The sequence below is a fragment of the Ixodes scapularis genome, unplaced genomic scaffold, assembly GCF_016920785.2.
Source record: "Ixodes scapularis isolate PalLabHiFi unplaced genomic scaffold, ASM1692078v2 PGA_scaffold3__209_contigs__length_174095766, whole genome shotgun sequence".
Taxonomy (NCBI): Eukaryota; Metazoa; Arthropoda; class Arachnida; order Ixodida; family Ixodidae; genus Ixodes; species Ixodes scapularis.
This window is the reverse complement of record NW_024609868.1, coordinates 92897848-92913636: the sequence shown is the minus strand read 5'-3', so window position 1 is coordinate 92913636 and position 15789 is coordinate 92897848. Positions and strand designations below refer to the sequence as shown.

Sequence of the window (15789 nt, the reverse complement as noted above, 5' to 3'; positions counted from 1 at the left end):
CCGTTCGCGTAAGCGCCAGTCACGCAAGCTTGTAAGCACCGCTAGCCGAAACTGACGTGACCTAACGTCGTCCTTGAGGTCGTCCTAGAGGTAATCCTAGATATTGTATCTAGTACGACCTCTAGGACGTCCTCGAGGTCATCCTAGAGGTCCTTCTTGATGCCGTCCTAGACATAGTTCTTTTTAGTCATCCAATACGTTGTTTTTGATGTCATCCTCGATGCCTGTACGGTATATTACAACCATTTCACCAACGTACAATTTCCTTTCCTAATTGTATTCACTAAAATGTTTCTGTAAAACTACCACATCTCATGAACAAAAGGTTAGGGCACAAACGAGTTGGTGGTGGTTAAACATTTTACTAAAAACCCAGAGACTGGGACGAGAAGGGAAGGACAAACACAGTCTCAAAATTTGTTTGTGTTTGTCCGTCCCTTCTTGTCCCAGTCTCAAGGTTTTTAGTCAAACACATTTCATTGCATAAAGAAAGCTGCGACTTTTTTTTTTTTTTTTCTTGTTTTTAACAGGCGAATTTACCAGGGGTTTATCTAGTATTGTGAATCTAAGCGCAGAGTGAGGCACACATTTTTGGAAGGGACTTTGGGGCATGTATGCCATAGGTTTGTGTACTTTGTGTAAGGAATGCGTTAGAGGTGTGCGTATAAAGTACCAATGTGTTCAACAAAGACCTTTAAAACATTTGATTAAATGTATATATAGGTATATATATATATATTTAAACTCTAACCTCCCCCCATTTTTTGCTTTCAAATGGCTTCATTTATTGAAACGCAAACCGCAGGATTCATAGCATTCACGATTATAGCGGCACTCTCGGGTCGACTCTGCACCTCTTGATTGCCTTTTCTTTCAGTGTTTGATTGCGGTTTACACACACATTTGTTGGGGAAATTGGGTCATTTGAAACAGTACAACTACTTACTACTTCCCTGGATTGGACATTGGTTTGCAAGTGGAACTCCATACTGTCATAACCACTCGGAAATATCTTGCAATGTTCACGTCTCCAAACATACCTCGCGGTTTTGTGGTTGGAATCCTTTGCTTTGGCGTAAAATAATGATCTACTATTGTTTTTTTGCATGCCGAGTTGTGCAGATAATTGTGTTTTATGTATGAAAATTTCTTGCACAATTGATATCCATGCTGATTGTGAGTTTCCAGTTCTTTTGCAACCTGCATTCCACACCATCAAGATTGCCAGTCTTGACTCGTTCTGAGCATGTGCTCTGAACCACACCCTCAAATATGGTGTCCCCTATAGCGACAAGTAAAAATTAAAATGTATAAAAAATCTCGGACATTTGTTTTTAACAGCTGGTCTTATCTCTACTCTAATTAGCAATGACATTGCCGTGCAACCCATATCTAGTAACGTGATGTAAAGCGAGAAATACCAGTAGACTATAAATTGCCACTTTTAATTATCTAAAAAAAATAACTTAAAATCAAGGAAATCTTTATGGAACACTGCACAATAGGCAGTTTTAGAATAGTGCATGTTAAAGCTTTGTGTACGAAAAGAATAGCGTCGTCGCCACTGCACATGCGCCGAACGCTAACCACATTCTGTGCTTTGCGTGCGCTATCTTTTGGAAATTGTGTGTGTACAAGTTACAGCATTTCGTGCGTGAAATAAAAATTGTGACTATCTTGGTGGCGCTGCAAGCACGAGATGCCTGGGCTTTTGCGTCGCGGTGGAGAAACGCTATTCTAAAACTCTCTTGTGTAGCGTGCGCTAACGCAAGCGCTAAACTTAACGCTAGCATGCTTTAAAATTGCGTACGTCATTCTAAAACTCCCTAATAAACCCAGGAATGGCATTTCTGAAAGTAAAAGATTGACAGAAAAAAAAAGAAGAGAATGGCAGGCACAAAAAGGGAGCCAAACAAACGAGCTATAAAAAATTTCCAGGTTTTATTATGAAGTGCTGCAAAGGGCAAGGTAACTGAACCTCATGTTTGTCAACATCGGGATTAAAAAATGATAATGGCATGGCACCAGTGCCTATACACACACACACATAAAAAAGGAGAATTCCCTTCGAGGAAACACTGCAAATGCAGGAAGCTTGGAACATATTAATGCCTACCATGAGATACTTTTTTTTTTCTTAAATTCCTGGAGTGCACGAGATGCCAGTGGCTGGACGTGAAACATCCTAGGGCCAGAACGGAAGATGGTGAGAAAATAAAAATAGTAGACACCATCTCGATTTAACGTAAGTATCACTGCTGTGGCAACTGGCACCAATTACGTCTCCTTGCCCCGCAAGGTGTACAGGAAAATAATGTGGCTCAAACCAAACGTACCCAACCCACCTGTCGGGAACAACTCTGCAGGTAGCTAACGCAGGCTCGTGCGTGCGCGTTGGTGCGCGGGAGGTCGACGTCAAACCCTGTTCGGGTTTGATCGGGATCCCCCTAGAACCTACCAGATCGCTTAACACGTTCTCCAAACAGACTCTGGCGATCGTCTCGCCGTCCCAAGTCGGCTCGGCCGAGCGGCAGATTCGAAACACTCGAGAGACCTCTCTGCTGACCAGAAAAAACGGGGGCTTACAAATCAGCTCAGTCGCTGAGAGAAGCTAAGCACAAACACGCCGAGAGAGCTGCAACGGGCGGTGGGCTCTCTCTCCAAACTGGGGAGCAGCTTCCACAGTCGGAAAATGTAACAAGTGCTGCGAGATATGGCACAACGAAAAAAAAGAAAGGTTGGTTGATTTGTTTGGCATATGCGATGTGCGTACCATGTGCGCTCGTAGGTAACACTGTGCTGATGACGAAAGAAAACAAAAATGCGTTTCTGCCGGAACCCGCTAGACCCGTTCTAGCGCTCTAGCGTCGGAACTCGAGACAAATGTGTCCAACCTCAAAACCGTCCCGGGGAAGCTGACAAGCAATCACACGCGAAGCGACAACTCCTCGAACGAAAGGAAGGATGCGCTCCTATTAATGCGCCTCGGGTGGCAGGTGGGCCGTCCTCGGGGGCTCTTGATACGGTAAACGCTTCCGGCTCGATTTGTACTACTACGGCGGCAGACTTGTGCGGGAACAAAAACTGCCCGTGGCATTGCAATCGGCGACCGCGACGCAAAAGGCGAATGGTACATAAATAACAGAAGTCAAACTTGGAAGCTACCAGAAATCTTCGTGGCAGTACCCTGTTTCTAAAAAAAAAAATTAGGAACCGGCTACAGATAAAATAGAATCTTGTTTGAATCTACAACGAAAATGAAGTGAGAGCCATAAAAAAACCTATATATAGACCCACCGATTTGAGATGCCATCGTTCGAGCAATCTTTGTTTGCTCGGAGCGAGGCGACGGGCGCGCAGTCTTCGCACCTTCCCAAAATCGACGCTCCGCAAACGAGCGGCTGACAAAAGAAACAGAGAACTCTTTTCTGGCTACCGGCGTTCTTTTTCCCAGACTTCCGCGACGTCCTACCACGACGGGCACAATCTTAGAAAGAAACGAAACAAAAAGCCGTGCGCACAGAAACCGAGAATCGCGTCGACGGAGGGCCTCCGCGATCCGCAGGCGGGTGTTCTCGGGGGCGCCACTACCTCCGACTCCGGGGAGGTGTTCGTCGCTCCGGGTACGGGCACCGTCGCCCGTCTCCGAGAGTAACCGGAAGGGGGGGCGGCCTCTCCAAAGTGGGAACTACATTCGTCCGATCGTCCTTGCTTCCCAGTGGGGGGAGGGGTTTTGGGTTCCCTGGGCCGTCCGTGCGCAGACCTCTCCGCTCCCTCCATGGGTCCCCTTCAGCACAAGGCGTCGGGTCGGGAAGGCGTCAATGCTTCGGTCGTCTTCTCACTGGTCGTCCAGCCTGCGTGGGTTCTTCACTGCGTGGCCCCGTCCCGCCACTGCTTCTGTTGCTCCAGCAGGCGCTCCAACGGGGACGGACCCGGCCCGGACCACAGCGACTGCGGCGGAAGGTGGGGGCGCCATGGTCAGCCGCGTCTGGTGCCCGCCTCGCTATCGAGCCCTCTAGAAGCCGCTCTCGGGAGAATCTCAATGTGACAACAAGTATTTCTCTTTCATTTTTGCTAATGCTAGTAGGGGTGTGCAAATACTCGAATATATGAATTTGAATGAAATAGGAAGTTCCCGAATAATTCAATTCGCGAATCGAATTCCTAGTATTCAGTCACTCGAATATTCAATATATTCGGCCAACGATACACAGTCGGCGCGGAGCTGACAAAAGAGTCGTTTTTCCTCCCGATGTTAGCGCCGTGATGTTAAACAGACCATGCGAAAAACACGTATTGGTCCTACCATTCCACAAAAATCTAACGTAGAGGTTAGAAAAAAGAGAAGTAATGAACGCCACAAACTTTATAGCAAGCAGATTTACTCATATTCGTGACACAATCTAATCTTGAATCACAACCGAAACATCCCGTTTGCGCCACTTCCAGAGAGGAATTGTTGGGAGGCCGAAATTCCGCGCCATGCCTAATTCTTTTCACGAGTAAAGCCCCTCCTTTCAAATTGAAGCGCCGATATAGAATACACTTTCCACACTCACAGAAATCGGCGACTGCAAGATCACAAAAAGAACCCCACGTTAACTATGCCGACAACCCAGCCGAGTTGTCGTCATCGTTCTTTTGGAACCACAAGCCGCAAATTCTGATTCGAAACGAAACGGAACGGAAAACTAGTGTGCCTAGACTTGAGAGGGTTTCCAACCGTTCGATAGCCGCGTTTGAATTACGAACTACGAGAAGGTGACGAAAAGGACCAAAGCGTCGATCGGGCAGGCGTCGTTGCTCTTCTGCTCTTCCGTTTGCTCGCCTTCTTTTCCCGCGACAACACAACACATGCGCACTTACGACCAGTCTGTGCACGAACCATCTCCACGGTTTCAGTTTCGCTTGCTCCCTCTTTTAAATCTAGGCTCTCTAAAGCAGAATAGATGGACAGAGAAATGGATGCATAGCGGCAGTTGGACGGTGACTTGCGCCACCTAACAACATGTTTTAGAGCACAGCTCTTAGGCGCCCGTTTCCGGTTTAAGCAACGTCGGCGTTGGCGTCGGCGTAATTGCGCGGTGCATGATGGGTAAATTTCCCTGCTAAATTTAGCGGAAAATGTTCCCCCCTAAATTTAGCGGAAAAAATTCCCGCTAAATCTAGCGGAAAAAAATTCCCCGCTAAATGTAGCAGAAAATTTTCCCTGCTAAATTTATCGGAAAAAATTCCCCGCTAAATCTAGCAGAGCATTTTCCCTGCTAAATGTAGCGGAAAATTTTCCCCACTAAATTTAGCAGAAAAATTTCCCCACTAAATTTAGCAGGAAAGTTCCCCGCTAAATCTAACAGAAAATTTTCCCCGCTAAATTTAGTGGAAAAATTTTCCCGCTAAATTTAGCGGGGAATTTTTTCCACTAAATTTAGCGGAAAATTTTCCCCTAAATGGGAACGAGCAGAAGAGGAGGGGCATAGCCCCTCTCCGTACCTTCCCCTTCTCCTCCTCAAGAGCTGCACTCTAATTCGGCGTTACAGGGAGTTGTAAACGGCTTTCATTTTTTTTCTTTTTCTTACTCCAGATTATATTGTTTAAGCCTGTTTACTTAGATTTAACAGCTATCTGTTTATTTATATAAAATAAAAACCCGGGTGCCCTTTTTCTCCCTTAAAATCGAGACCAAATATAGCAAAATGCACCTTTTTCCGAGATATACAAATATAAAAAAAAAGGACATGTCGCAGTGTTAGGTCGTGCTTTTAACGAGGAAAAAAGGCACTGGGCTGTAACTTCAGATGCTTAGAGTACATAAATTAAGTTTGCGCTATAAAATTGGATATTTGGCGCCCAACGTCCATCAGTAGCCGTTTTTTTTTTGTTTTTTTCCACCAGAATTTTTATACATATGAGTTTTTGTTCAGTACGAGATGCATATCCTGCACCAGGTGCATACTCTCTACATATAATAATCTCATTCACAGCACAATTTGCAGAATTCCTACAAATAAAATCACTATTAGATATTCGGCTTTTTTTTCTTAATTCAATTCAGTATTCGATTCGATAACTACTATTCGGTATTCGGCACACACCCCTAATTGCCAGCAATCCTCGGCATGCACTGTTCTACTAAGAAGATGGCGAGATTGCGTTGGTACATGTAGAACGACAATTCTACTCGTTACTAAATTGAGCTTATAAAATACCAAATATTTATCAAACATTCCAGCACTCTTTTCAATCATGTTGAGTTAACCTGAGACTGGGGCAGAGAAGAAACATCAAAACGTAGAAGGGACAGAAAATAGACAGGACGACGTCTCTTTGAGACAGCTCGCCTGCACCCTTACGATTTTTTTCTTACTCTTTTCAAGATTTTTGGCTTCCTCATTTCAACACAATGGACCGTCATTCCATATTTGCACGAATGTAGGTCAACCCCTTTTTTAATTTGTGAAAATCAGAGCTGGGGGGATCGAATTACAATCAAACCAAAACATTCCACGAACAAAAAGAAACAACAAAAAACAATCACAATAACAACAACACCTCGGCTTGTTACGGGTTTAGCCAGCTGTACCTGTAGCATTGCACCATACGGTACTAACCAGTCAATAAAAATGGCACTCAAAAAGCGAAGCATTTATGGGTCCTCTTTGCCTCGCAGTGCTTGTCATCATTGCAGCGACGCCACTTCTCTGGGATGTCAGGCAACACCGTAACTCGATGTCACCGTGTCATATCAGGGCGTCACCTTGATGCCACAGTGTCATCTACATCACGCTGTCGTGAGCCATCACAGTTTCACATGACCACAATTTTATGTGACGTGTCGTCGGCTCACTTTGTATGACACCATGATATCACAGCGTCACGTAAGATCGTGGCTTATTGCAACCTTCTAAATATACAGGTGCCCTTAGGAATGTGAGCCAAACCGTTTCTGCGAAAAGTATGCATTGCACAGAAAAAAGTTCAATGTCGTATTGGGCTTTGTCAAAGGGCCTATTTGGGAAACTATATGATGTTTGGTATACAGTTGAACCTCAATTTAACAAAACCCGATTTTATGAATTTCTCGATTTAAGGGGAGACACTGCCCAGAAAAAAAAATTTCTGCAAAAAAAGTTGAATTTGAAAAATGACATCTTTACATCCACCAACATCTAGAGAGTATTCCCAAAAAGTTTCATTAATTTTCACTGTATAGTTAATTTTTTATAAATTATTTTCCGTCCACCAAAGCTATAGAAAAGGTAGGGTTTGGAGCACTTTGAACACATTTTTCTCCGTTCCACTTTTTGGTATAAATTCCATTTTAGTCAATCTATCGTTTGATAATGGCAAAACAGGGAAAGCTCATTCTTCCCTTATCCTGACTGAAATTTAATAAGGAGTGCGGCTATGGAACTTTTTTGTCACTTTACGAATGTCTTTTGTAAAAAATGTTGACATTTTGGCGAAGGCACAGAAGACCAAAAAGTTGACCAATTTTGCAGAAGAGAAAATTTATAGAAAAGAATTACTTTTTAGAAAAAATGTTCCATAGCCGCACCCTCTAGGCATTCTGCTACATATCTAGCAAATAAAAATCTTTAATATCGCAATAGTTTTCTGACGATAGATTAACTAAACAACGTAGGCGTGTTGCTGATAGAAGATACTCTTATTTCCTTCTTATTTAACCGACAGACCTGAAATTTTGTCATACACCCTCTAGCATGACCACCAGCCTACCCTGTAAATTTCGTTAATTTTAAAACAAGGGTTCAAAAGTTGACCCCCCTAGGGGGTGTGCCCCCTTAACGAACAAATACGGATTCCCCATGCAGCCTATGCACGAGGTCTCCCTTCCTCGATTTTACGAAGTTCCCGATTTAACGAAATAATTAACGTGTCACGGTGACTTCGTTAAATCGAGGTTCAACTGTAATTAGCTTATTAATTACTTCCGAGTGATTAACTTTTTAATTTGTGAATTTATAGGTATGGTTTTTAGTGAGGAAATCACCCAGCATACCACCCAACTTCAGTGAGGAACTTGCTAGGGATTATTGAAAATTGCTAAATCAACCTATTCGAGAAATATAGAAATAATAACTTTTTTTTCCGGAAACTGCATTCCGAGAAAAAAAAGTTTAATTTGGGCGCGTTTCCAGGTTTCAGCTTCCCATTGGAGTGCATCTTTGCATTAGCAATCCTGCCCCCGGGCTGAGGCATGCAGCTACCGCTTTGCCTCTCTCATAGGAGGAAAGGATCAGTGGCTCGTGTGCACATGCGTGGCCAATGCACGAGTGTGCACAAGCATAATTGAGGCGCACACATGCGTTGCACGCCTCGGTCATGGGGGGCAGGACTGCTGGCCAAAACTCTGCTCAGACAAGAAACTGAAACCTACAAACGCGTTCAAATTAAGCACTTTTTCGGAATGCAGTGAAATGCGGTACATGCCTTCAACATTTCTAGAATAAGTTGATTTCGTGGTTATTCATGATCCTCAGCAAGTTCCTAATTGAAACCATACCTATAAATTAACTAATTAAAAGTTTAATTACTCAAAAGTAATCAATAAACTAATTATATCAAAAGTTGTTTATTTTTCCAATTAGGCCCTTGGCAGAGACAAATACGAGATTAAACTTTTTTTCTCCGTGATGTATACTTTTTGCAGGCACAATTCGGCTCACGTTTCGAGAAGCACCCTATAGACTGGACTATTGTGTGCAGAGTGCAATGTAAAATTAATATTTGCTGACTTTCAGAAACTGAACAGACAATAATGTTTAGTGTTAACTACTGCTTTAACCCTTTAAGTGGCCGCTTTTTGGTTCAAAATGCCATGGACGAGCTTAGCTCGTCCTGTGGTTTTTTCGGTAGCCCTTAATACCCAAACGAGCTAGGCTCGTCCGAGTAGTTAGCGGCGCTGCTCATAGATGGCAGCACTCATTTTAGATAACGCCTTTTTTTTTTTTGCTGCTGTTGATTTTTGCATAATAAACTTTTGAAATTTTATTTGTTATACTAGAAAACTATAACTTAATAAAAAAAATACATGGCATTTTCAGGTTGCTTTTTTAAAAAACAAATGTGGCACTTAAGGGGTTAAACAACAAAACCCGCGATGAGTGACAAAACACTGTTCTATAGCCCACCTGGATTCTGGAATGCATCACCATGGGGTCAATGGCCCCAGCTGCTGATCTTCCTCCTGAAGAAAAGAACATGACGAAGCTGACATCAGAGGCCACACAAGGACAGGGCCGATTCAAGTGGGGAACAGCTTCACTAATGCAGTATGCAAGAGCCACCGAGGGAACAAATAAATGCTCTAGAAATGAACAAGGCCCAAACACAAACTCACTAAGATGCCCATTAAGTAGGGGTGTGCGAATACTCGAATATACAAATTCGGATTGAATCAAAAGTTCTCGAAAAATTCTATTCGCGAACCGAATCCCTAGTATTCGGTCACTCGAATATTCAATATATTCGGCCAAAGACGCGCGGTCGGCGCAGGGCTGACAAGAGCGGTTTTTTCTCCTGATGTTAGCGCCGTGATGTTCGACAGACCATGCGAGAAACACCTCTTGGTTTTACCACTCCACAAAAGTCTAACGGACAGGCTAGAAAAAAGAAAAGTAACGAACGCCACAAACTTTATTAGCACGCAGATTTACTCATGATCGTGACGCAATCTAACCTTGAATCACAACTGAAACTTCCAATTTGCGCTGCTTCCAGAGAGGAATTGAAAGGCCGGAATTCCACGCCATGCCTAATTCTTTTCACGAGTAAAGCCCCACGTTTCGAATTGGACCGCCGATGTAAAACACTTGCCACACTCACGGAAATCAGCGATTGCAAGATCACAAAAAAAAACCATTAACCACGCCGATCAAACCGGCCGAGTTGTCGTCGTCAATCTTTCGGAACCGCAAGCCGCAAATTCTGATTCAGAACGAAACGGAACGAAAATAGTGGGCCCAGATTTGAGAGGGTTTCCACCCATTCGATAGCCGCGTTTGAATTACAAACTGCGAGAAGGTGACAAAAAAACAAAAACGCCGATCGGGCGTCGTCGTTCTTCCGTTTGCTCGCCACTTCTTTTCACGCGCACTTACGACCTATCTACGCGGGAGCCGTCTCCGTGGTTTCAGTTTCACTTGCTCCCCCTTTTAAATCTAGGCTCTCTAAAACAGAATAGACGCATGGAAAAATGGATGCACAGAAGCAGTTGGACGGCGACTTGCACCACCTAACCACATGTATTTTTTTTTTGTGACAGATTTACTCAGATTTAACATCTATCTGTTTATTTATATAAAATAAAATCTCGGGTGCCTTTTTCCTTCCTTAAAATTGAGACCAAATATCGCAAAATGCCCCTTTTCTGAGATATATAAATATAAAAAAAGGACATGTTGCAATGTTAGGCAGTGCTTTTAACGAAAAAAAAAAAAAAGGCATGCGTGGCTGTAACTGAGTTTTTTGTGATGCTTAGGGTAAATAGATTATGTTTGTGCTATAAAATTGCATCTTCAGTGCCCAATGTCCATCAGCAGCTGTTTTTCTTCTTTTTTTTTTCTTTCTTCATTAAAACTTTTATACATTTGAGCTTTTGTTCTGTACAAGATGCATATTCTGTTTGCACCAGGCGCATAGTCCGCACATATAATCATCTTATTCATAGCACACTTTGAAAAATTCCTACAAATAAAATCACTATTAATATTCGATTCAATATTCGGCTTTCTTTTCTTAATTCGATTCAATATTCGATTCGATAACCACTATTCGGTATTCGCACACCCCTACCATTAAGTAGGAAAAAAAAATTTATTTCCCATTTTTAAAAATTAATTTGTGCACAATTTATGAGGAGCCCACTCAAATATTGTCACGAATGACAAGTGATGAGGTGACAGAAACTGAAGTAAACTAAACGCTTAATGGGGCAAACTTGTGCCCAAAACAAAAAGGGAATAGAAGATAACAATAAAGCATGCTCGAGCGTTGGGGCGAGACTGACCCCGGCTCGCCACGCGAAGAACTTTTTGTACCTGCATGTGTCTCTGGAACATTCAACCTAGAACTTTCGGCGCATAGAACATTTGGAACTAAATCAGAGGAGAATGTTCTCAAACTTACGAGAACACCAAGTTGAAAGAATAAATAAAAGGGCAGTCCATTGACTGGAATCGAACCTACACCTTTCGCGCGACAGTCAAGCGCGGAAACCACTTGGCCACGCACAGGCTCGCTCGACGACACGCATGGAAATATGCTTTTTCATGGGGATATATAAGCTAATTGCTGCAATGCATAAAAAAGTCTGATATAAAAAAATAACGAAACAGGCAGAGATAATGAATGTTCTGGCAGAAAAAGAGTACACTAAAATGACTGCACTGTGACAATACGCGTGACATTTGACATGTTAAGAATGAGCACATATCTCCTTCTTGGGAATAGACATGTTCCAGGGTTCATCATTCACTACACTCCTCCTGCAAATCACATTGACTGGTTCTCCTAATGATCTGCAAGAAGGTAAACACAGAAACCCTTGTTTGCAAGCTATGCATCTATTAATCAAATAAATATGAAAGTAGCTAAGATCAAACCCGAAGTCATCAATGATGCAATGATGCACCGGTTCACATAGCCGCTAGTTCTGACTGCTAGTTAATAAGGGGCTCAATACTGCTTGCTCTCCTCCACATAGTTTTCTTTTTTTGCAACTACAGTATACACCAGAAGTGGCCAGGCCGACCCGGCCTAAGAGCCGCAAACAAAACCATAAAACTTCCAAGAGCCTCAGGGGGGGGGGAGGGGGGGGGGGGAAGGGTTAGGGGAGGGAGCCGCGGGCCGCACTTTAACAGGCGAAGAGCCGCATGCGGCTCGCGAGTTGCAGCTTGGCCACCCCTGGTATAGACCAACTCATGTTTACAAACAAACCGGAGCGCCGCGCATGTGTGATGGAGTGTGGGCAAGAAGCTTGCCGTCGCCCATAAACAAACCATTGAAATGCGATGTAGTCGGCGTCGGTGTGAGTCTTCCCGCCCCTTTCTCACATTCAAATTGTTGATTCTATGTCTTCCTGGCAATGCCTGACTACTTGAGCGGCCTTAGCGAATTTACCGAGGCTCGTTCACTGCAAAACTCCGCGTGAATAATGTGACATGCAGCGATTCATTCCGCATGGATGCCGGAGAATGTACGCTAAAGCCTGATTCGCGTGATGAGATTTCGCTCGCAATTTTCAGTTGCGACGTCGCTCGGGCTGCAAAAGCGTGAACCGTAGCTGAGATGGTCGACGTCGATACTGAAAATTGCAAGCAGAGTCTGACCAAGTGAATCAGGCATAACAAGTCGGTGATGGCCACTGGTAACAATGATCAACATCATCTTGTATCTACTCTTTACATCGAGCCTGCTTACCAATTTCCAAACTTAAGTCTTTTGAGGCCTGCACTTACTTCTTATTGCAAGTACCGGGCCAACATTTGGTCTACAGGCCGGTGTCGTCTAAAAAAGCAGACGACAACCAGAAGCGTTTGAAAGAGCAGACGACAGTTCGAATGATCAGGCGGCCGTTTGAACTTGAAGACGCACTGGACGTAGTCAGCAAGTGGTCCGTACAACTTGACGGTTTTCCAGCGTTCATGTTGGATCAAAACAAATAAATCTGATGACCACAAGTATCCGTGAATTCAACCCAAAGTGCTTCCCACCCAAGCAATCACGGTACGACGGCGTCTGGTTTTACATTTTCCCGGCACATATCCACGTTCTCGGAGGAACCGAGCACATAAAAACTGATCTTCAAACCTCTCTCGACTCTTTTAGTACAGCCCCAGTTGCGGCGTTTTGACGAGAAGGTAGGTTTTTGTCAGTTTCCTTTCAAAACAATGCAGTAATACACGTCTCGCATGGGGACTTCCGCCCACAGCCCCAGACCAAAAATGCGCCCGACGTGCCACCACCGCGCTGTCACGTAACAGAGATGAGTTTGTGTATAGTGCATGATGAGAAAATCTAAAGGGTGTTCAATATTTTTAAAACTTAAGTGATTTATTCTAAACAGGACTCTGAAAGGTCATAGAATATTTTCACGGCCCATTGAATTGCCCAGGATCAAATATCTGCTGGACGTCAGCAACAGCCATTCAAGTGTACAAGTGCTCAAAAACCCACGAAATACCTCGAAAGTAAACCACCTTAGCCTAAGGCACACATCTCTCTAAACATCTCTCCAGGGCAAACATTTTATTTCATTGAGCCATTTCACGAGGGAATGTTGCACATCAAGCGTGTGGTGTAGAACACCCGAGCTAAAATAGCGAAGCGATTATGACGAAGCTGGGGAGAAAGGACAATGAGATGATGGGAAAACGAGAGAGATAAGCCCACCGTCTTTGGCCATGTGCTGCAGACCAGAGGGCCACGGAGAGTTGAACAGCGAGTATGTGTTGGCCGAGAGGTCGGATGCTGAAGGCTGCTGTGCCGTGCCAGACGGCATCATCTGGCAGCCGTTCACCTGGAGCAAAGCGTTTCTCAACTCCACAGACACGCTGAAACAACTTGTATAATCACATTCCTTGCCACAATAAAAAGAAACTGCAAGGACTCCAACAGACTCATTCACCCAAAAAAACACAAAGTTTAATTTATTTCTCACTTAAAAAATTGCATCCTTTAGAATCAAAGTAGAGAGCACAATGAAATCAAGGAGGGTCACGTCGAAAAATATGACATTATTTTTCCCACGCAACTTCATATCACCTTTGGGTGGACAACTGCTCCTTCAGCAAACCTACAAACTTATCCCCTCCACCTCCCCAGTTGGCTGTAACCCCTCCAAAATAGCTTTTCCTGGCTATGCCCCTAACTGTACAGTCGCAATGTATACAAAGGCAAAACCGCAATCGTCAACTGCGCCATATCGGCAGTGTCGTAAAGTGGCAGTCGGGGTGACTCGTGTGCTTTGCAAACCAAGCGTGGCAAGGCGTGAGATAAGATGAGCAAGCCGTCACCGCTGCCTCTTCACACTTTAGCAATACGGAACATTTGACGACCGTACGTTTGCCCTCGTATAGATCTTGGCTACGTCATCTCCATTGCTATGCGGCACACGACACACCCCCCAAGACTACCTAAATCATTCCCCACTTCTTCACTGAGGTACAGTGTAAATCATTTATATAACGATAACGAAAAAACCTGAAATTTCAATCGTTATAACCGATTATTACTAGAAACTCTAGAAACTGATCGTTACAAGCGATACATTGCTATATGTGGTATCGTTATAAGTGGATCGCACTGTATTCCAGCTGCGCCTTGTTGCCCTAAAGCATTTTGATCCCAAGGAGCCACTACCTCTCTTGAATGACAGCTGAGCAACCCCTCTCAGTCTTGGCAATAAAGCAGTGCAGAAGCCTACAGACCTTGTACAGTAAAGCACACACAGGAAAGTGTTTTGCACATTGTTATGCATCATTGGATGACTCAGATCAACTAAAAACATGCTCATGGAGGGCACTACCCAGAGAAAAAAAAAATTCTGCAAAAAACATTGATTTTGAAAAATTACACATTTGCATCCATCTGCATCCAGAGTATTCCCAGAAATTTTCACTAGTTTACAATTTATAGTTAATTTTTAATAAATTATTTTCTGTCCACCGAAGCTAAAGAAAAGGTAGGGTTTGGAGCATTTTCAACATATTTTTCTCAGTTCCACTTTTTGGTATAAATTCCATTTTAGTCAATCTATCGTTTGATAATGGCAATACAGGGAAGGCTCCTTCTTCACTTTTCCCGACTGAAATTTAATAAGGAATGCACCTATGGAGTTTGTTTGTCACTTTACGGATGTCTTTTATAAAAAATGTTGACATTTTGTCGGAGACACAGAAGACCAAAAAGTTGACTAATTTTTCAGAAGAGAAAATTTATAAAAATCAACGACTTTTTACAGAAGCTTTCCATAGGCGCACCTCCTAGGCATTCTGCTACATTTCTAGCGAATAAAACTCTTGAATATTGTGATAGTTTTCCGACGATAGATTAACTAAACAATGTAGGGGTGTGGCTGATAGAAGCTGCCCTAATGTCCTTCCCACTTAACCGACAGACCTGAAATATTGTTATGCACCCTCTAGCATGACCACCAGCCCACCCTGTAAATTTCATTAATTTTAAGCCAAGGGTTCAAAAGCTGACCCTCCCGGGGGTGTCTCCCCTTAAAGGGATACACAACGAAATTTCGGCGCTCATTTTTTGGTCTATATGTGTTCGAAGGAGCAGCATCACATCGAACATACCAATGTCTTGTTAAAAAAGTCACGAAAAGGAATTTTAAAACGAATTAAATGATTAGCAAAGAGCACCTGGTGGATGTCGCTAACGCCTCGTTTGTAATGCCCGTCTAGGAACCTTGACAGCTAGTGACGGAGGTTGTCTCGCTTACGGCCACGGCGAGGGAAAAGGGGCAGGAGGAACTCCCCTCTTCCCGAGAATGCTTGTTGTGTGTCGCAGAAGTCTCTATAGTCCCCCTAGAAGATTAGAGAAGATTAACCCGTCACTCAAAATTCGTACAGAAGCAGCCGCTTCGGTGGCTGGAACGCCTAGGCCATCCTCTCGACGTCAGCCTCGCCGTAGCTTTGCTCGTCCCGAGATGACCTACGTCACGATTGCGTTAAGTGTCACGTGGTCTCCACTGGGCCTTCTCCGAGCGCTAGCCAGAGTGGGCCGTTTATAACGAAAAATACAGCCACCAGGCGC

General features: G+C 43.7%; 1 protein-coding gene across 1 annotated transcript in view; it reads right to left on the bottom strand.

Moving 5' to 3' along the window:
• Positions 1 to 1922: 1922 nt before the first annotated feature.
• Positions 1923 to 15789, bottom strand: part of LOC8051279 (protein SMG7) — a 63719-nt gene continuing 49852 nt past the window's right edge. The window contains exons 22-24 of the mRNA XM_029975618.4: positions 13414 to 13540; positions 9153 to 9208; positions 1923 to 3951 (exon numbers count right to left, since the gene is read on the bottom strand). Of these exons, the coding sequence (XP_029831478.3) occupies positions 3868 to 3951; positions 9153 to 9208; positions 13414 to 13540 (267 nt within the window). The 3' untranslated portion in view covers positions 1923 to 3867. The remainder of the gene's footprint in view (positions 3952 to 9152; positions 9209 to 13413; positions 13541 to 15789) is intronic.